Raw genomic sequence first — 22,261 nt, forward strand, 5'->3', positions numbered from 1 at the left:
TTATATTATTTAATATTCGTTTGTCGTGTGTAGGATTTTAGATAATTCTTTGTAAATTTTCCAGACAACTTGCTTTGATCTCATACATACCTCATGACACCTGTCAAGAAAAGACATAGACCGTAGCCATCTTGTGGATGATATTGAGACATCTGTCTTCCGCACTTCAGGATCTGTAAGGATTTGTATGCCTCGAGACAACTTGTCCCAGATGTACGACTAGAAATTGTCTCGGTTACATCTTCCTGTACAAAACTAGAACAAATGACAGGGCATTCTGTCACCTGCTCTTCTTCCACTGTTCCCATGTGCGTTTGGAGGCTAGTGGTCTCTAAAAATATTAAGATTAATGGTTTGCAAACGTTTCTAGGATATCTGCTAAAGAAACAAAAACAAAACAGTTTGAATCCTAAGAAAACTATTGGAAAATTTGCTAGGATTTGTTATGATTTCATTCAATAATTCATTCTATTTTCTCACTCCTCCAAACTCTCTTCAATCTCTGTTTTTTTTAATCAATTAATTATAACTTTCCAAATCATTTTCTTTATATTTTACACAATGTTACAAAGATTGATGCCTTCTAACTCGTATAAAAGAGGTATTTACTTGGCACTAATCCGAATTTTTTTTAAATATAATAATAATAATAATATTATTATTATTATTATAGAACTCATAAATAATCCATTCATCTTATATCTCAGAAAAGTATTTAAACAGTAATAATCCATCATTTTAAAGGTCAAAAATTAAATCTCACATTCTTATTTTAATTATATATTTAAAGTTCTTTTCTATACTTTCATATTTTTAAATTAAAACCAAAAATTACTCTGAACATAATTAAATTCGATATTAATTAATTCTCTAGAACTCTCCATCAAGAATCGTGGTTATTTAGAACATAGCCAAGGGAGTATTACAGAAGTACCCATAAGAGTCTTAATACATAAGTCTCTTTTGGGTACTTCTACTACTCCCTTATGGGTATTATGTAAAGAGTACTCATAGAAACTATACAAATGACTAAAGATACAACATATTAACGTTATAAATTTCATAGATAAACACGAACTGTGTGCGGTTAATATTACTCTCTAGCAAAATGAAAAGATGTTGAAGTTTATTTAGAATCTCTTTCAAAGAAAATCCTATTTATTCTCTGTCATTAGCACTCAATTGGTGAAACAATCAATTCTATACAGGAAATTTTTTCAAGTTAATCATAGAATGATTCAATGTTGTTTTTCTGAACTTTAATCTTTGTATCTGATAAACCAGGAAAGGATCTTGAAATTTAGCAATTCTAGTATTGTGTTAGGAATATGTTAAATTGGCAACTTTATCATTTAAAAACATATAAATAAAAATAAAATTCTAATAAATTTACATTTGATACAGGTAGAAAATAATACAGAAGAGGAAAATGTTAGGAAAGACGTCAACGAATATCATTTGAGACTTCATAAAGAGTTAATTAATACAGAAAGACAGTGAGAATCATTTTTGTATGATTGTACTTATGTGTATCAAAGAGTTAATTTATAATAAACCGTAGAAATTGTTAAGTTATTTTAATAATTATTAAAATTTTTAAAATCTAGAGACTTAGGCAAATATGTCAGATTATTTACTCTTTGGTTTATTGATCCGAAATTGGAAGATCAATATCAAAACAGCACAGATAGCACCAGCTGCATTTCGATGGGAGGTTTATTGGTCATTCTTATCTCCCATATGGCTGCTTACTTTTTCGTTATGTATGGGTAAGTCTTGTTTGTTTACGTATAAAAATTTCAATATAATTCTAATTTTATTTTTTATTACTTAAAAGGTAATAGGACAATAAAACATATTGCTTCGAAGTATTTAGAATTTTATAAAATATATGTAAATATGTATAATGTAATTTCTGATGTTAACTTTTAGGAGCCTTGTCGTTTATGTAACTTTTCCGTGTGGATTGATTGTCATCAGTAGCATTTTCTTCCTTATAATTGCATCGCTTTTGTCAAAGGTAAACGTCTTTATAATTTATTTTCAATCTGTTTGATCGAAAAATATGACAAAATTATTAAATGTTTTATGTAAATAACACAATAAATGTGTAAATATTTGAATTTTTTTCAATATAATATAATATAAAATACAATATAAACAAATAGAAAACAAGATTTTTCTTTGCATCGATTTAAGTTTGATAAGATGCTGTGATCTTATGCATGAATTACCATGATGCTTAATTATAATCAGTATATATAATTAGTACAATAGAGAGTAGATTATCCGAAGATCGAATAACCGAAATCTACTTGAAAGAACATCGTTCTAATTTCAAAAATTACGGAAGTTTTTATGTAATAACGATTGTAGGCGATCTTCTGTAGGCCCCCTATTCAGCTCTCTCGTTATCGACACTAGTGTTAGGTTTTATTTATTACGGTACAAATAGGAAAGTATGATTAATGAGTGGCGGGCTTCTAAGGCATCAAATTCTTCACTGCGCCTACGCTCGGTGGAGAATTTGATGTCTTAGAAACAGCGTTGACATGGTTAGAACTGCAATCCCAAGCAGATTTTTCAACTCTGGTGACGATCAAGTCAGCCAAAGATATAGCAGACCTAAAAAGGAGGAAAAAACTATATCAAAACGAAGCAAAGAACTATAAATATTAAAATTAAGCTGTTTTAAATGTTATAATATGCAATTAAAAATTTAATTATAAATTATATAAACAAGAATTAAGTAAAAACAATATAAAAAATTGAGTTTGCAAATTAAATAGAAATCATGTTATATCGTTATTAATGAAATATTTCCGTTTATCATTCAGAAAATATTCCTACACAGAAATAAACGTTCATTTATTCAATAATAAGAAAATAAAAGAAAAAAAAGCAAACTGTCACACGTTCGTTACGAAAATAATACGATTTTAAGGAAGTTTATCGAAAATCGAATAGGTGATACATAAAGGACAAAGTAGAGATTATACATTGTGTAAAGAAATGGCTTCTGCAATACACATCCATTATAGAATTTATGTCAAGAAGTTATCACTTGTAAAGCACTGATTAGTTCTTCAATACTACTACTACACGTAATACCTGTGATATATGCATTGTTAAATTCACTTCGTATGATAATTTACTGTAGTTTTTATTTCGTAATTCCAGTACTGTTATTTAGAATAGTTATATTTACGATATGGTGAAAGTCTTCTTAAAACAAATGGTACATTGCAAAAATATCATTCATATTATAAATTCGTAGCGTGCACTTCATTTTTCTCAGTTTTGAAAAAATGAATGTTTATTTCTACTTTAAAAAGTTTTCCGAATGACGAATTCTTAACGAGTTTACAGCCAAAAGAAAAGTCTTAATACTAAACTCTGAACATGTTTTTTCCTTCTAAATCATATTTTCAAAATCGAAAATAAAACCGGTTATAAGCGAATAACACGAAGAAAGTCAGGTATGGAGATCGTTTCAGAAAATTGTTGCTCCGTTCTCCAGCAGTTTCTAATTAAGTAATGCAACCACATTCATTGTTAATTCATCTCACGTATTAATTCTTTTAAATAATGTTCTTGTCACTACAAATATCTTATACATTGCTCCGTAACTTTATATCATTAATTCGACGTGAAATGTTTGTAATAAAGTGAAACGTGGCCAAAGATTTTTGGATGCACGTGGAAATTTCACTTTGGGTAATGTGACGTTTTTAATTTGAAGCTGACACGTACTTTACGTGTTTTTGTATTATTTATTTATTAAACGATAACGAAAATGAATAAAAATATATAAAATAACTGATATATTATTTGTTTTTTAAACAAAATTAAATAATAATCATAAGAATAATGAATTTTTTATTTGTTTGTAAAAGATGGGGCGAAATATTTCAGTAGTGATAGGAAAAATATTATTTAATAATCAAAAAGCACTTGATTAAAAATACATTAAAAGCAATTCAACATTAGAAAAATGTTCGGATGTTCATTCAAGTTACGTTAGAATTATTGAAGAGTTGAATATTTTCGTAGTTCTAATTATATATTATATAAATTTAATCTAAATACAAATGTAAAAATAATAAAAATGCACACATTAATAACAAATTTAATTCTATAAAAATATTTTTCAGTCGGCTCCAAAATTATTATCGTCGTTTTCACAAAAAATTCAAGAAAGTATTTGGTTAAGAATAGGAATTGCAATAACATTAATATCAACGTGGTTTGCCGTCCATTTGGTTAGCATGGTAAGTAACAATAATTTAAAATGTAAAAATGTAATTCGATTATATACATATATTTTTTCTTCCTATTATAGATATTTTCTTCGGTTCCCGTTTCCAATAATCCAAATACTACTTTTATAATTTCCAAAAATAGTGCAGCATTTCCTCCTTATTTTAGTTATTTTAGCATACTCGGTGTTCTCGGTGTTACCGTTGTTGCTAACATCAGTCACATGATCAAAATTTTATTTACAGTAATTATAATACTCGTTCAGTGTTGTTTTAATATCTTGCTTCAGTCTTCGTGGCTCGATTGGTACGACGCCACGTTCTATCCTCAAAAGTAAGTTAATCATATTTTACTTATATACTATAATCATCCATTTGTAATTAACGTTACAAAATGATAAATTTCTCAGACAACTGAATATTTATCATCAAGAGAGTTTATCAATTATTCTTGTTGGAGTCTCGCTGTGTCTTATAATAATTAATTGGCAGGTAAACATAAAATATTTACATTTTTGAAATTCAATATAAGTCTTCGGAGATGAACAGTAGCAATTTTATATATTAAATACAACAATATTCGTGTTTCGCTTCAATTTAATCTAAATCTATTATATAATTTCAAACTGTATTTATTTTATTGTCTTCACAAACAGTTAAAAGTTAACGAAGAAAAAGTTTCACGTACTAAAAGTATTGTGAATGGTAGTGGTGGATTAAAACCTTCGAGGCCCTTGATACAGATGATTGGGGCCTCTCTGCATAATTTTACATCATAAATTGATAACGTCTAATTGTAGTTATCATAATTTATAATTCTGTAAGGAAATTTACCGTTATAGTTGTATATTCTTTCTTTATTTTGGGAACACAGGCCACTAGGCACGTGAGGCACCAGTACATGTACAGTATCTCACGTGCCTTGGTGGTTATCCAGCACTAGTACTTGGTTAATTTCAAGCTAACTCTTGAACCTTGGTTGTGAGTACGGCCGTTAGAATGATTAGCTGAGAGACTTTATTGAAGACAAGAAATAAAAATAGAACTAATAATCTAAAATATGCCGACATACGAGTTTGTCAATAAATTCCTTTATTATTTCCATGGATATTCTATAAGTGCATATATATACTTATAATTCATGAAATATCCGAGTAAGACGAATGGAAAGGATACGTTGAGGAGATTGCATCTCTCGAGATTTTATCAAAGAACGAGCGGTTGGACATTAGAGTCTCAAGAAATTAATGGAAAATGCAATAAGATACTTCGCCGTAGCTATTGGTTTATATATAAACTTTGATGGAATTCAATCCGAATGAGAAATTTGTCGAATGATAGATATATAATGTAGCATCTTTGTTCAACCAGTTATCTTTATTTGAACGTAGAAAAAAAAATGTTTAATGCACCATCTCTATCTTATTTTACGTTCTAGACATTTTCCTAAAAACATTTTATGATTGTCGTGTGTTTTGACAATTTGAAAATACGACATTGTCTATTTATGGATAAGATTTCAATTTTCCTTAACAACAACTCACATTTCTCCTTACGCAAATAATAAGATATTAATTTTTAATTAATTTAAGTCAACCTTAATAATAAATAATAATGATTATATTATTTATGAAAAGAAATTTTCATAAAAATCAAACTTTATTAACATTATTTAATTAAGAAAATTAAAATTTATTATTTTTGAATAAAGTTGTATTTTGAACAACTTTATTCAAATAATAAAAATGGCATCTTTTTAAAAGGATGTTTTATATAAAATAATAAATTTCTAATAGTTTAATTATAAAATTTGTAAAATAGTATTGTTTTGTTATTTAATTTATACAGAAAATACAGTTAAATTCTTAAATTTATTTACATAAGAGGTGTTAATTTACAATTTAAACTATAAATTCAACATTTAAAAATTAAAAAATAGATTGGTTCAAATATAGAAATCTCATTTTTTCCACCTATTGTATAATTAATAAATAGTATATTTCGGAAATAATTAATAAAGTTTCTATTCATTGTTGTATATTAAAAATTTGCTACTGTTCATCACAAATCTGCTAGTTGATTAAAATATGCCAATGAATAAGGTGTTTAAAAAATGATTTTATTTCTTTAATTATTAGTTTGAAAAAACATCTAGGAAGTTATTTCTATGGCAAAAAGAAGTAGAAGAACAAAGAGAGAAGGTAGCAGATATGAGAAGGAAGAACGAAGCACTAGTTTATAATATATTACCACCTCACGTCGCTAAACATTTCTTAGGAAGAAATAAAAAAGACGAAGTTAGTGGGAAAAAAATTTCATTTTTAAAGCCTTTTTTTTAATTAAGAAAAAGATAAAAATTCCCGTTTAATTTAAAATTTTTAATAATAGGAACTATACAGTAAAAGTTACGAAGCTGTTGGAGTATTATTTGCAGCCATGCCGAATTTTTCAGACTTTTATACAGAAGAGACGGTTAACAACCAAGGATTAGAATGCCTCAGGTTTCTAAATGAAGTTATCTCGGATTACGATGCGGTAAGGATACGTTACAAATAAATTAATTTTAAATAATTTCGAATTATCCAATAAATTTTTGTATTACAGCTCTTAGAACAGCCAAGATTTCGCGATATTATTAAAATAAAAACAATCGGTTCAACTTACATGGCTGCCAGTGGATTGAGTGAAGAAGAAACTGTTAAAGTAAGTAATATTAATTAATTTATAAACTCAAAAGTTATAATCGAGATAAAATATAATTACACAATTAATTTTATATATTATTTAGCAAGATGCTCCAATTAAAGAGAAGTGGGCTCATCTGTCTAGGTTAACCGAATTTGCGCTGACATTAAAAGCAACTCTAAACAACATCAATAAAGAAAGTTTCAACAATTTTGTACTTCGAATGGGTCCGTATTAACAAGTTATTTTATAAAATAATGCATATTAGTAATTAATAGCTGTTATAGTTTAAATATTGAATTAAAAATTGTGCTAAAAAAATGCAGTTTTTAATTAAAGAATTTCGCTCTTAATCCACACGCCAAAAAGTAAAAAAACAATTCAAGTTTAAACTGTAACAGCAAATGTTTATATTTGACACTTATACAATTGTTAGTTCTTGAAGTTTCACCTGTCTTCATAGTGAATTGACAAAAAGAACTTTTATAATAAAATTCTTTATAGTTATTTCATTCTTTAATTATGCCTTTATTAAGTTTACAACTACCCATTTAAAAATAATGTTATGCGCATTTGATTTAATAACATCTTACATGAAAAAAAATTAATAAAAGAACGAAAAAATCATTTAGGAAATTGGTCGAATACTTCAAAAGAGATAAAATAGATTAAATGACTAAAAATATTTTTACATTCCGACCTTTTGGTTAAAATCAATATTTTTCTGGAAAATTTATGTTATCTTCTACGTGGTAATGATATCATATAGGATTATTAAGGAAAATGATAACCATTTGGAAATAATAAAAAGCTTGCGTGGTTATGTTGTTGCTTAGTTTACGCTCTTCGGTCGTGGGAATAAATAATTGCGAAAAGTCAATTTAATAATTAAAAATTAATGACAAACTGCGAAAAATAAGTTAAAGTTTACTTTAACGTTCTACTGTCACGCTTCATATGTTTTGTCTTTTCTTTCGTTCATTGTGACGTTAATCATTTTAAGAGCGAGTTCTGACGTTAATTATATATATATATGTTACATTATTTACGATATTATCGACGTTCGAAATGCCCAACTCAATTAAAACTTGTTGAAAAAAATTACATAAATTTTGTAAATTTAAAATATAGATTTTTTTCCTTTAACTAAATTTTTAAAAATTGCAATAATATTTATAGAATTATTATAGTAAAGAAAAAAAATTGCTGTTAAAATTTACAATAAATTTGCTTCAAAACAACTAAATATTGTAAAGATAAATTAATTATTTAATATTGAAAGAATTAAACATTTTACGGATTTTTTTAGAGAAAAATTTCTTTTTTTTTTGTTTTTTTTGCCATTTTTGACAGACATTAATAGTAATTTATTCATAAGTTTACGTGTCTTTTTCATTCAAATTAGTTTCTTTTTTTAAAATTTTGTGGCCATTTTCAGCATCGAAAAATATCTCAAATTCTTTATTAGACTTTATGTAATTTTCCACAACTGTCAAAATTCTGTTCTCTAAATTTAATAAAAGTGTATTTATATATTTTTTCATGTACATTTAAGCTACACCTATTAAATTAAGCATCCTATTGACTGTCACAATTGATTTTTTAGTATGAGGAAAAAAATATAGAAATTATTATTTTTACTGAATCATTGGAGATTTTTTATTCATTTTTTTTATGACCTATGGTCATTTTTTTATAACCTAGACATACGTTGATGACATTGATATCCCGTTTGTTTTAAATTATTCATTTTTAAATAAAATATTTAATTTATTATAAGTTTATTTTGTTAACGGGCTATTAATAATTAGTAATATTATTAATTTTTATATAAGTGATCAAATGTAAACATTCATTAGTTTAATGAAATCTTCTCTGGTAGTTTCGTAGTGGTGAGCATACACTGTGTTAGCAAATTTAATATCATATTGTGAGGTAAATCTCCTAAAATTTATTGAGTGATATACAAATCTGCTTAGATTATACTGTATTTTAATAAAAATGCTAATTTTATATATAATATTAATTTATTATTAGTGTAAAAATTAATACTTATTTCGAAATCGATTCTTTATAATTTTCTTTCATTTTAATGGTATAATTTTATATATATTTAGCCTTGAATATAAAAGAAGCTAGGAGAGCTTTTTAAAGAATGTATTCTGTAGTATTGACACTAATGATGTTTTAGTTTTGTTCTATAAATGATAATAACGTGTTGTTAAATATTTTAATACTTTACTGTACAAATTTCCACGAATTTGTTTTTCGAAATTCTTGTTTTTCCTCCGATGATACATCATTCTTTATGATTAAAATTCATATCCAATTCTTTTCTTAAGTCTTAGCATAAGTTATGGCCTCATTAATAAACTAATATTTCATCTTGTCCAGTATTAGAAGTTCTGTTAGAATTTCCAATACTGATTTTTCTTTTAATTTCTGATTTTAGAATAAATTCGAAATTGCATTGTTGAGAAACTCAGGTTTTTTAGTCATGAGCAAATTATGTAAATTATAGTTGGATTTATATATATATATTTAAAGTAAGCTATAATAGATTTAAAACTGATATTTTATGTCTTTCGTGTCGTGTTCTCCATTAGGTATAATCTAAATATGTCAAGGACAGTGTAGGAACTTAAATGAGGTCATTGATTTTGAAAGTTTTAAGTTAACTGTTAAATTTATCAAAAGGCGAGCAGTGTAAATTATAGAAACTTTAAAATTCACAGTGAAAGTTTCTATAATTTATAGCGTACTATAATATATTCTAATTAAACATGGGCAATATATCTATGCTGATCGATCCCATTGAAGATTAAACTGGCCATAAAGAGAGTAGTTGTAACAGACCATACACCGTACAATATGTTAACCGTAATCGATTAATCAATCATTTATATGTTTCATAACAAACAAAAACTATCACGAAACGTTTACCATGCTAAGATTACATCTACTCAGATTAATTCAGAATCTATTGCCGCATTTTATAAATTAAATTCCTTACGTAGAATTGAAATTACTGTATTAATTTGTAACTTGTATATTAATTTAATAGTTCTGCGAATTCTTCCAGAATGGAAATTTCGTTTCCATTTAATTTACTCAAAATTTCGATGCAAAATAAAACATCAAACGTAAAGCGGGTGTTTACCGCCATCAATACTTAAATTATAAACTTAATGCAAATTTAATTCACACGAGAATATCGATGAGCATTTCGATGAAATCAAAATCTCGAAAGCGTTTGAAATTATCTTCTGGGAGATTGTAATTTATAACGGTTTCAATTACAAGATTACATTCAGTCCAATAAATTATAATAAGCATGTTGTACTGTATATACAATGTAGACAAATAAATAAGTTTCCATATAATATATATAGAATTTTGATCTATCTACTTAATATCTACTTTAAATTTAAGTTGTATACGAAATTAATAAGTTTTAAGTTTGTTTATTTTGTCTGTATGAACAGATTAAGGATACTACTTCTTGAGTTTTAAAGACCAAATAGAAAGGACTTCCATTTCTGATTTATATCCAAAGCCTAATAAAAATTTGTACTAAATTTGATTCGATTTATCTATTTTCTCTTACTTCTGCATACAGTCAATGTTAATTCATACACAAAATAGTTAAGGAATTATATTAAACTATTTTACAAAATTTTCTTTAGATTTGTTTGTTTGCAATCCTTCGTGCCAACGTGGCTGTTACATTAGAATTACATTTGAAATTAATAAATTCAAGTTTTGTCCGCCTGTTGCTAAACTTTTGGCCACCTCCATAACTTTTATTCTATTTTTACAATAGGTAAAAAGAATTCTAAATTATTTTAAAGGCTTTATATGAAAGTTCTTTTAACTTTTAGGAAAGAATAATATACAAAAGAATTGCTTTCTATTTCTATTGAATTTAAAAGAAAACCAATTTTTCTAAAGAAATAGTATTTCATAATATTAAAAATGCAGTGCCTTGAATTACAAATTAGGAAATAACAGAGTACGTGCTGTTTTCCCTTTTCGGAATTCGCTGAAACTTTTATGACTTTTCTACTCTTTTGATATTAAAGAATAGTTTCCAGCATATAACTCCTTCGTAATTTAATCGAGGGTATTTAAATAATCATTATTGTAACGTCTCCATTTTAATTTTTATATGAACCTAATTTATTATGTTAAAAAAAAGTAATCGGAGTGAATAATGAAATTCAAGTATTTTAAGATTAAAGGAGAATTCGGAATAATATAAGAAACTATGCATATTCGACAATAGCATATTTATTCAAGTCTTTTCATTCAAGCGGTTGTCCTTACAAAATCCTTTAATTAATTAATATTCTCTTTGACAAATTCAGCTGAGAATATCATAATCAACGTAAATGTTTTAAGATAGCACAGAGTTAATTACATTTTATAATGTATTTAATTTTCTTATTTAATTAGAAATGCATTAAAAATGAATTGTGTTGGCCATGTTACAAAATTTGATTATGAGCCTCGGATTTATTATGTTTTTCTCTTTTTCTTTCGGTGTCCCGAAGATAAAAAATATTTAAAATAAAATGTGATTTTATGAATAATTTTAAAATGTAAACAATTTATATGTAAATATATTAACACGTTTATTGCATACAAATTTAGATTTTATGCTTATTTTTGAATTTATTTCCTTACGATTTACACAAAGATCTATAATTTCCATCAAATAAAAATAATAATTTAAGGTATTGTATGAATTAAATGTTGTACATTTGTATTTACGTCCACTCTTAATCGTCAAGTTGACAGAATTATTTCCTCAATTAAAATTATTAAATTGTCTTTAACTACTGTAGTTCAAAAATTTCCTTACAAGGTTTTACTTGCTTGTTTGAAATTACAATTAATTCATATTTAAATAATCAAATAGGAATTAATTTCGAATTTTACTTGACTGAAATTAATAATAATTTTATTAAACTTTAAAAGATTTCTATTGCATTTAAAAATATTTCTTCGACGACCCCAAAAGACCCTTAGCAATTTATTGACCCCTCTAGACAAATTGATTGATCCCTCAAGGATCGCTAGAGACCAGATTGAGAATCTCCTGGTTTAAAGACAATTTTTCGCTTCAAATATCTGATGTAGGTTGTTATTTTGGTTGAATTTATTGGTAAATATTTTTCCATTATATAAAGTTTCTTTGGTGAATGTAATCTTTGGAAATAATCATTCCTTATAAAGGTTCTTTTAAAGAGGTATTTTCTCTCCATTCTAACAAACATTCTATGCATTTTTTCAAAAAACAAATAGACTTGAAAAGGCCCGCTCTACTCCGAGTCCAGTACAAGCTTTCGACAAAATATCAATTTAAAAAAGACATATTTATCAAATATATTAAGGAATTTGTGCCTAAAAATTAATACGAGATCATTTTTGTTATGAATGTATCGTAGAATTAAAGATAATTACACGATATAAGTATACAGGCAACTTTAATGTATATCGTGTTATATGCAAACGGTCAATAATCCATAGAAGTGAATCAGCAAACTTTGCTGGCTTCTGCTTAATTTACGACTTCATTTTATTGACACAAGTAGGTTACATCACATAGCTTGGATAGTTTAGAATTTCATAAATTTGTTCGAATAAATGAGAATTTTAATAATAAATTGCTCAGTGTCCATAGCTGAAAGTTATTTTTCGGTAAAACTTAAAATTCTTTTTAGTTAATTTCGATTTCTATAAAATATATTTTTTTGTTTTCTGTAGAATTCCAAAGGTTTCTTCCATTTAAACAGAATAAATTACACAATTTATAATTTACTATTTTATTTTTACATCTCATTTTCATATTGGGCAATTTTTTCAAGAAAGAAGAAAAACATAATCCATAAAAGGTTTCTTTTACAAGTATAATGATTTCAAACTCCTTTATATATAAAATTTCATGCATCTTTACTTTCTTATAATTTATTTATTATGCCCTATTTTTCGTCTGGATATTTGTATTTCTTTAATCCTTTTTGGTATTTTGTTGCTGCTGCACGTAGTTCGTCCCGTAAAATTTTTGGTAAAAACTAATATAAAAGTACAGTAATATTTGTTTTAAAATTCTATAAGATTTCTGTTATTATTGCTCTTAATAAATCACTTCACAGTCTTCATTTTGTTTTTGTAAAATGAAAATTTCCGAAATTAAGAAAATTCTCAAAACTTTTCAATTTTTCAATTTTGAATTCCTGCTTAATTAAAAATTACATCTAGAAAAGTGCTCTCGACGTAAACACGCAGCGATAAAAAGATAAGATGCAGCAATTACATAAAACTAATCATTGTAAAAATTATGTAATAAGTATGAAAAATAGCCAATTATAGATATATTCTTTTTTGACTATCGAAATGATACTTAAAATGTAATTGATAAACGGAAATTAAACAGATGTCGACGTGTTCTTTTGTAGATTAATATTTTCATTTAATTTGATTGAAACTCTTCAAAGTATTTTCTTCGGATTAATTAGTTGCAATTTCAAAATGTCATTTATGTAATAACCAATAAAGTTTGTTTAGAAATATCGAACACGCGTATGAATTTACGTGACTATGCCATTTCGCAAATGAAATTGCTAAAATATATTATTTCAATGAAATCCCACAGGGGGCTTCAACGAGACCTTTATTGTTTATAAATTATTTCAACACGCCATTCTGTCCTTTGTCTTGAAATCTCGAATAACTTCTCTACTTAGATAAATAACTATTCGCTTTTATTATTCGTGCAAAAGGTAAATATTTCTTCCGCGTGTTTTTCTTTCTTGAGATTAATCACTAAACACCTTTGTAGTTGAGACATTTATTTGCTTACATACTTGTGCTTTTATTCCAAAAATATGTTATCTGAGGATGACTAAAAATGTTAGCGTATATCAAATAAATGTGTCTAGGCAGCCAAAGATGTTTAGTGATAATTTTAGTAATTACTCACTCGAAAGATTTTCAATTCTGCTAAGCAAATTAGAATAGCACGTCATCACTTCAATTATTGCATAGAGCCAAATTCATTTAGTTTTAGAGAATTTGTTTCTTAAAAGTATCAGCGACTGTATTGATTCTTCCCGGTTTCTAAGATAATTTCATCAGTATTCAGATTAGTTTTAAGTAGTAAATTATACAATTCATTTCGTAATGATTCTAATTTTCACCTAATAACAAGGGAATAAATAAAGCAGTGTTTACTTAAAAATGGAATATTTTTAATTCGATTATACTCCATCTTTATTAGTCTACACGACGTTAAAATGAATATTTTCCTATGTAGCATATTAACGATTCTTAGGATTTTTTCCTACATATAATTATATACATTCGGATTTTTTTTAAATTTTGGAACTGTTTTCTGTAAGATTTTAAGATCATACGATCAATAAATGTCGATTTAATGTATTTTTTTCTGCACCTTTCACCAACAGGTTCAATCTGTAATGGAGTTTTCATTATCTAGGATTGAAATTGCCAGGTTTTTCTTGTTGTTGCCACATAATTTAATTGTAAGAAAGAATTTCTAAACAAGTTTATTCGCAAATTTAATTAGCAATAATGAGCTTTTTAACCTGATTAAACAGATAAAATTTATTCATTAAAAAAAATCGAGTAAACTTATGAGCATTATTATAATTATAAGCTTGTGACAGGTTAACAAATTGCTTACTTTCTAAAATGTACATTGTACAGTACGAATGACCTTTCAGTTTTCTTTTTTTGATGTAAGCGCTTGCTTCTTGGAACATTTTGAATGATACATTGTAACCCATCCGTTCGTAAGGGAATTTGAAGTAAATGTATTTGGCACGTTGTGAATAATACATTACAGCTTCTACAAACATTTTAAATTTAAAATATCATAAAATTTCAGTTTATCTTTAAAAGTCATTTCTTTTTATTTTTAAATAGAAATCTAATTTATGTGTTTCAATCATTCAATAATTTAAAAAATAGCCATTTAGTACACGATTTACAAATCATTTTCTCCATCAATCTGTCAGTTCAATCACGAGTTTATAACAGATTCGTTTCTTTTTTAAATAAGAAAAGTTTTGCAATAAAATTCAAATTTTAAAAATATTATTTAGTAATAAAGCAATTTAACTTATTTATTTATCTTTTTTCCCTTCTCAATATTGAAATTTAATCTTAATTTTTTTTAAAAATCGACATTCAAATTGATAATGATAATGGTTTGATTATTTATCCGTGAGTGGTTTTCACAACACGAAATTTATCTAATTTATATAAAAATAGGNAAAAAATAGATTGGTTCAAATATAGAAATCTCATTTTTTCCACCTATTGTATAATTAATAAACAGTATATTTCGGAAATAATTAATAAAGTTTCTATTCATTGTTGTATATTAAAAATTTGCTACTGTTCATCACAAATCTGCTAGTTGATTAAAATATGCCAATGAATAAGGTGTTTAAAAAATGATTTTATTTCTTTAATTATTAGTTTGAAAAAACATCTAGGAAGTTATTTCTATGGCAAAAAGAAGTAGAAGAACAAAGAGAGAAGGTAGCAGATATGAGAAGGAAGAACGAAGCACTAGTTTATAATATATTACCACCTCACGTCGCTAAACATTTCTTAGGAAGAAATAAAAAAGACGAAGTTAGTGGGAAAAAAATTTCATTTTTAAAGCCTTTTTTTTAATTAAGAAAAAGATAAAAATTCCCGTTTAATTTAAAATTTTTAATAATAGGAACTATACAGTAAAAGTTACGAAGCTGTTGGAGTATTATTTGCAGCCATGCCGAATTTTTCAGACTTTTATACAGAAGAGACGGTTAACAACCAAGGATTAGAATGCCTCAGGTTTCTAAATGAAGTTATCTCGGATTACGATGCGGTAAGGATACGTTACAAATAAATTAATTTTAAATAATTTCGAATTATCCAATAAATTTTTGTATTACAGCTCTTAGAACAGCCAAGATTTCGCGATATTATTAAAATAAAAACAATCGGTTCAACTTACATGGCTGCCAGTGGATTGAGTGAAGAAGAAACTGTTAAAGTAAGTAATATTAATTAATTTATAAACTCAAAAGTTATAATCGAGATAAAATATAATTACACAATTAATTTTATATATTATTTAGCAAGATGCTCCAATTAAAGAGAAGTGGGCTCATCTGTCTAGGTTAACCGAATTTGCGCTGACATTAAAGGCAACTCTAAACAACATCAATAAAGAAAGTTTCAACAATTTTGTACTTCGAATGGGTCCGTATTAACAAGTTATTTTATAAAATAATGCATATTAGTAATTAATAGCTGTTATAGTTTAAATATTGAATTAAAAATTGTGCTGAAAAAATGCAGTTTTTAATTAAAGAATTTCGCTCTTAATCCACACGCCAAAAAGTAAAAAAACAATTCAAGTTTAAACTGTAACAGCAAATGTTTATATTTGACACTTATACAATTGTTAGTTCTTGATGTTTCACCTGTCTTCATAGTGAATTGACAAAAAGAACTTTTATAATAAAATTCTTTATAGTTATTTCATTCTTTAATTATGCCTTTATTAAGTTTACAACTACCCATTTAAAAATAATGTTATGCGCATTTGATTTAATAACATCTTACATGAAAAAAAATTAATAAAAGAACGAAAAAATCATTTAGGAAATTGGTCGAATACTTCAAAAGAGATAAAATAGATTAAATGACTAAAAATATTTTTACATTCCGACCTTTTGGTTAAAATCAATATTTTTCTGGAAAATTTATGTTATCTTCTACGTGGTAATGATATCATATAGGATTATTAAGGAAAATGATAACCATTTGGAAATAATAAAAAGCTTGCGTGGTTATGTTGTTGCTTAGTTTACGCTCTCGGTCATGGGAATAAATAATTGCGAAAAGTCAATTTAATAATTAAAAATTAATGACAAACTGCGAAAAATAAGTTAAAGTTTACTTTAACGTTCTACTGTCACGCTTCATATGTTTTGTCTTTTCTTTCGTTCATTGTGACGTTAATCATTTTAAGAGCGAGTTCTGACGTTAATTATATATATATATGTTACATTATTTACGATATTATCGACGTTCGAAATGCCCAACTCAATTAAAACTTGTTGAAAAAAATTACATAAATTTTGTAAATTTAAAATATAGATTTTTTTCCTTTAACTAAATTTTTAAAAATTGCAATAATATTTATAGAATTATTATAGTAAAGAAAAAAAATTGCTGTTAAAATTTACAATAAATTTGCTTCAAAACAACTAAATATTGTAAAGATAAATTAATTATTTAATATTGAAAGAATTAAACATTTTACGGATTTTTTTAGAGAAAAATTTCTTTTTTTTTTGTTTTTTTCACTAGGCACGTGAGGTACCAGTACATGTACAGTATCTCACGTGCCTGGTGGTTATCCAGCACTAGTACTTGGTTAATTTCAAGCTAACTCTTGAACCTTGGTTGTGAGTACGGCCGTTAGAATGATTAGCTGAGAGACTTTATTGAAGACAAGAAATAAAAATAGAACTAATAATCTAAAATATGCCGACATACGAGTTTGTCAATAAATTCCTTTATTATTTCCATGGATATTCTATAAGTGCATATATATACTTATAATTCATGAAATATCCGAGTAAGACGAATGGAAAGGATACGTTGAGGAGATTGCATCTCTCGAGATTTTATCAAAGAACGAGCGGTTGGACATTAGAGTCTCAAGAAATTAATGGAAAATGCAATAAGATACTTCGCCGTAGCTATTGGTTTATATATAAACTTTGATGGAATTCAATCCGAATGAGAAATTTGTCGAATGATAGATATATAATGTAGCATCTTTGTTCAACCAGTTATCTTTATTTGAACGTAGAAAAAAAAATGTTTAATGCACCATCTCTATCTTATTTTACGTTCTAGACATTTTCCTAAAAACATTTTATGATTGTCGTGTGTTTTGACAATTTGAAAATACGACATTGTCTATTTATGGATAAGATTTCAATTTTCCTTAACAACAACTCACATTTCTCCTTACGCAAATAATAAGATATTAATTTTTAATTAATTTAAGTCAACCTTAATAATAAATAATAATGATTATATTATTTATGAAAAGAAATTTTCATAAAAATCAAACTTTATTAACATTATTTAATTAAGAAAATTAAAATTTATTATTTTTGAATAAAGTTGTATTTTGAACAACTTTATTCAAATAATAAAAATGGCATCTTTTTAAAAGGATGTTTTATATAAAATAATAAATTTCTAATAGTTTAATTATAAAATTTGTAAAATAGTATTGTTTTGCTATTTAATTTATACAGAAAATACAGTTAAATTCTTAAATTTATTTACATAAGAGGTGTTAATTTACAATTTAAACTATAAATTCAACATTTAAAAATTAAAAAATAGATTGGTTCAAATATAGAAATCTCATTTTTTCCACCTATTGTATAATTAATAAATAGTATATTTCGGAAATAATTAATAAAGTTTCTATTCATTGTTGTATATTAAAAATTTGCTACTGTTCATCACAAATCTGCTAGTTGATTAAAATATGCCAATGAATAAGGTGTTTAAAAAATGATTTTATTTCTTTAATTATTAGTTTGAAAAAACATCTAGGAAGTTATTTCTATGGCAAAAAGAAGTAGAAGAACAAAGAGAGAAGGTAGCAGATATGAGAAGGAAGAACGAAGCACTAGTTTATAATATATTACCACCTCACGTCGCTAAACATTTCTTAGGAAGAAATAAAAAAGACGAAGTTAGTGGGAAAAAAATTTCATTTTTAAAGCCTTTTTTTTAATTAAGAAAAAGATAAAAATTCCCGTTTAATTTAAAATTTTTAATAATAGGAACTATACAGTAAAAGTTACGAAGCTGTTGGAGTATTATTTGCAGCCATGCCGAATTTTTCAGACTTTTATACAGAAGAGACGGTTAACAACCAAGGATTAGAATGCCTCAGGTTTCTAAATGAAGTTATCTCGGATTACGATGCGGTAAGGATACGTTACAAATAAATTAATTTTAAATAATTTCGAATTATCCAATAAATTTTTGTATTACAGCTCTTAGAACAGCCAAGATTTCGCGATATTATTAAAATAAAAACAATCGGTTCAACTTACATGGCTGCCAGTGGATTGAGTGAAGAAGAAACTGTTAAAGTAAGTAATATTAATTAATTTATAAACTCAAAAGTTATAATCGAGATAAAATATAATTACACAATTAATTTTATATATTATTTAGCAAGATGCTCCAATTAAAGAGAAGTGGGCTCATCTGTCTAGGTTAACCGAATTTGCGCTGACATTAAAGGCAACTCTAAACAACATCAATAAAGAAAGTTTCAACAATTTTGTACTTCGAATGGGTCCGTATTAACAAGTTATTTTATAAAATAATGCATATTAGTAATTAATAGCTGTTATAGTTTAAATATTGAATTAAAAATTGTGCTAAAAAAATGCAGTTTTTAATTAAAGAATTTCGCTCTTAATCCACACGCCAAAAAGTAAAAAAACAATTCAAGTTTAAACTGTAACAGCAAATGTTTATATTTGACACTTATACAATTGTTAGTTCTTGATGTTTCACCTGTCTTCATAGTGAATTGACAAAAAGAACTTTTATAATAAAATTCTTTATAGTTATTTCATTCTTTAATTATGCCTTTATTAAGTTTACAACTACCCATTTAAAAATAATGTTATGCGCATTTGATTTAATAACATCTTACATGAAAAAAAATTAATAAAAGAACGAAAAAATCATTTAGGAAATTGGTCGAATACTTCAAAAGAGATAAAATAGATTAAATGACTAAAAATATTTTTACATTCCGACCTTTTGGTTAAAATCAATATTTTTCTGGAAAATTTATGTTATCTTCTACGTGGTAATGATATCATATAGGATTATTAAGGAAAATGATAACCATTTGGAAATAATAAAAAGCTTGCGTGGTTATGTTGTTGCTTAGTTTACGCTCTCGGTCATGGGAATAAATAATTGCGAAAAGTCAATTTAATAATTAAAAATTAATGACAAACTGCGAAAAATAAGTTAAAGTTTACTTTAACGTTCTACTGTCACGCTTCATATGTTTTGTCTTTTCTTTCGTTCATTGTGACGTTAATCATTTTAAGAGCGAGTTCTGACGTTAATTATATATATATATGTTACATTATTTACGATATTATCGACGTTCGAAATGCCCAACTCAATTAAAACTTGTTGAAAAAAATTACATAAATTTTGTAAATTTAAAATATAGATTTTTTTCCTTTAACTAAATTTTTAAAAATTGCAATAATATTTATAGAATTATTATAGTAAAGAAAAAAAAATTGCTGTTAAAATTTACAATAAATTTGCTTCAAAACAACTAAATATTGTAAAGATAAATTAATTATTTAATATTGAAAGAATTAAACATTTTACGGATTTTTTTAGAGAAAAATTTCTTTTTTTTTGTTTTTTTTGCAATTTTTGACAGACATTAATAGTAATTTATTCATAAGTTTACGTGTCTTTTTCATTCAAATTAGTTTCTTTTTTTAAAATTTTGTGGCCATTTTCAGCATCGAAAAATATCTCAAATTCTTTATTAGACTTTATGTAATTTTCCACAACTGTCAAAATTCTGTTCTCTAAATTTAATAAAAGTGTATTTATATATTTTTTCATGTACATTTAAGCTACACCTATTAAATTAAGCATCCTATTGACTGTCACAATTGATTTTTTAGTATGAGGAAAAAAATATAGAAATTATTATTTTTACTGAATCATTGGAGATTTTTTATTCATTTTTTTTATGACCTATGGTCATTTTTTTATAACCTAGACATACGTTGATGACATTGATATCCCGTTTGTTTTAAATTATTCATTTTTAAATAAAATATTTAATTTATTATAAGTTTATTTTGTTAACGGGCTATTAATAATTAGTAATATTATTAATTTTTATATAAGTGATCAAATGTAAACATTCATTAGTTTAATGAAATCTTCTCTGGTAGTTTCGTAGTGGTGAGCATACACTGTGTTAGCAAATTTAATATCATATTGTGAGGTAAATCTCCTAAAATTTATTGAGTGATATACAAATCTGCTTAGATTATACTGTATTTTAATAAAAATGCTAATTTTATATATAATATTAATTTATTATTAGTGTAAAAATTAATACTTATTTCGAAATCGATTCTTTATAATTTTCTTTCATTTTAATGGTATAATTTTATATATATTTAGCCTTGAATATAAAAGAAGCTAGGAGAGCTTTTTAAAGAATGTATTCTGTAGTATTGACACTAATGATGTTTTAGTTTTGTTCTATAAATGATAATAACGTGTTGTTAAATATTTTAATACTTTACTGTACAAATTTCCACGAATTTGTTTTTCGAAATTCTTGTTTTTCCTCCGATGATACATCATTCTTTATGATTAAAATTCATATCCAATTCTTTTCTTAAGTCTTAGCATAAGTTATGGCCTCATTAATAAACTAATATTTCATCTTGTCCAGTATTAGAAGTTCTGTTAGAATTTCCAATACTGATTTTTCTTTTAATTTCTGATTTTAGAATAAATTCGAAATTGCATTGTTGAGAAACTCAGGTTTTTTAGTCATGAGCAAATTATGTAAATTATAGTTGGATTTATATATATATATTTAAAGTAAGCTATAATAGATTTAAAACTGATATTTTATGTCTTTCGTGTCGTGTTCTCCATTAGGTATAATCTAAATATGTCAAGGACAGTGTAGGAACTTAAATGAGGTCATTGATTTTGAAAGTTTTAAGTTAACTGTTAAATTTATCAAAAGGCGAGCAGTGTAAATTATAGAAACTTTAAAATTCACAGTGAAAGTTTCTATAATTTATAGCGTACTATAATATATTCTAATTAAACATGGGCAATATATCTATGCTGATCGATCCCATTGAAGATTAAACTGGCCATAAAGAGAGTAGTTGTAACAGACCATACACCGTACAATATGTTAACCGTAATCGATTAATCAATCATTTATATGTTTCATAACAAACAAAAACTATCACGAAACGTTTACCATGCTAAGATTACATCTACTCAGATTAATTCAGAATCTATTGCCGCATTTTATAAATTAAATTCCTTACGTAGAATTGAAATTACTGTATTAATTTGTAACTTGTATATTAATTTAATAGTTCTGCGAATTCTTCCAGAATGGAAATTTCGTTTCCATTTAATTTACTCAAAAT

At 25.9% G+C, this 22,261-nt stretch overlaps 2 protein-coding genes across 2 annotated transcripts in view; both read left to right on the top strand.

The window, feature by feature from the left end:
• Nucleotides 1-22,261, top strand: part of LOC111621814 (adenylate cyclase type 3-like) — a 68,470-nt gene that overhangs the window by 37,418 nt on the left and 8,791 nt on the right. Inside the window, 18 exon segments of the mRNA XM_023364061.1 lie at nucleotides 1,405-1,496; nucleotides 1,608-1,769; nucleotides 1,933-2,020; nucleotides 4,155-4,271; nucleotides 4,343-4,593; nucleotides 4,670-4,751; nucleotides 6,398-6,556; nucleotides 6,648-6,794; nucleotides 6,864-6,962; nucleotides 7,048-7,175; nucleotides 15,470-15,611; nucleotides 15,703-15,849; nucleotides 15,919-16,017; nucleotides 16,103-16,230; nucleotides 18,579-18,756; nucleotides 18,848-18,994; nucleotides 19,064-19,162; nucleotides 19,248-19,371. Of these exon segments, the coding sequence (XP_023219829.1) occupies nucleotides 1,405-1,496; nucleotides 1,608-1,769; nucleotides 1,933-2,020; nucleotides 4,155-4,271; nucleotides 4,343-4,593; nucleotides 4,670-4,751; nucleotides 6,398-6,556; nucleotides 6,648-6,794; nucleotides 6,864-6,962; nucleotides 7,048-7,175; nucleotides 15,470-15,611; nucleotides 15,703-15,849; nucleotides 15,919-16,017; nucleotides 16,103-16,230; nucleotides 18,579-18,756; nucleotides 18,848-18,994; nucleotides 19,064-19,162; nucleotides 19,248-19,371 (2,389 nt within the window).
• Nucleotides 15,375-16,260, top strand: LOC111621829 (adenylate cyclase type 3-like). The gene is made up of 4 exons (XM_023364090.1): nucleotides 15,375-15,611; nucleotides 15,703-15,849; nucleotides 15,919-16,017; nucleotides 16,103-16,260. The coding sequence occupies exons 1-4, from the start codon at nucleotides 15,525-15,527 to the stop codon at nucleotides 16,235-16,237; spliced, it is 468 nt and encodes a 155-aa protein (XP_023219858.1). The 5' UTR covers nucleotides 15,375-15,524; the 3' UTR covers nucleotides 16,238-16,260.

Source organism: Centruroides sculpturatus, unplaced genomic scaffold, assembly GCF_000671375.1.
Source record: "Centruroides sculpturatus isolate CEXI.00-Female unplaced genomic scaffold, Cexi_2.0 scaffold169, whole genome shotgun sequence".
Classification (NCBI taxonomy): Eukaryota; Metazoa; Arthropoda; class Arachnida; order Scorpiones; family Buthidae; genus Centruroides; species Centruroides sculpturatus.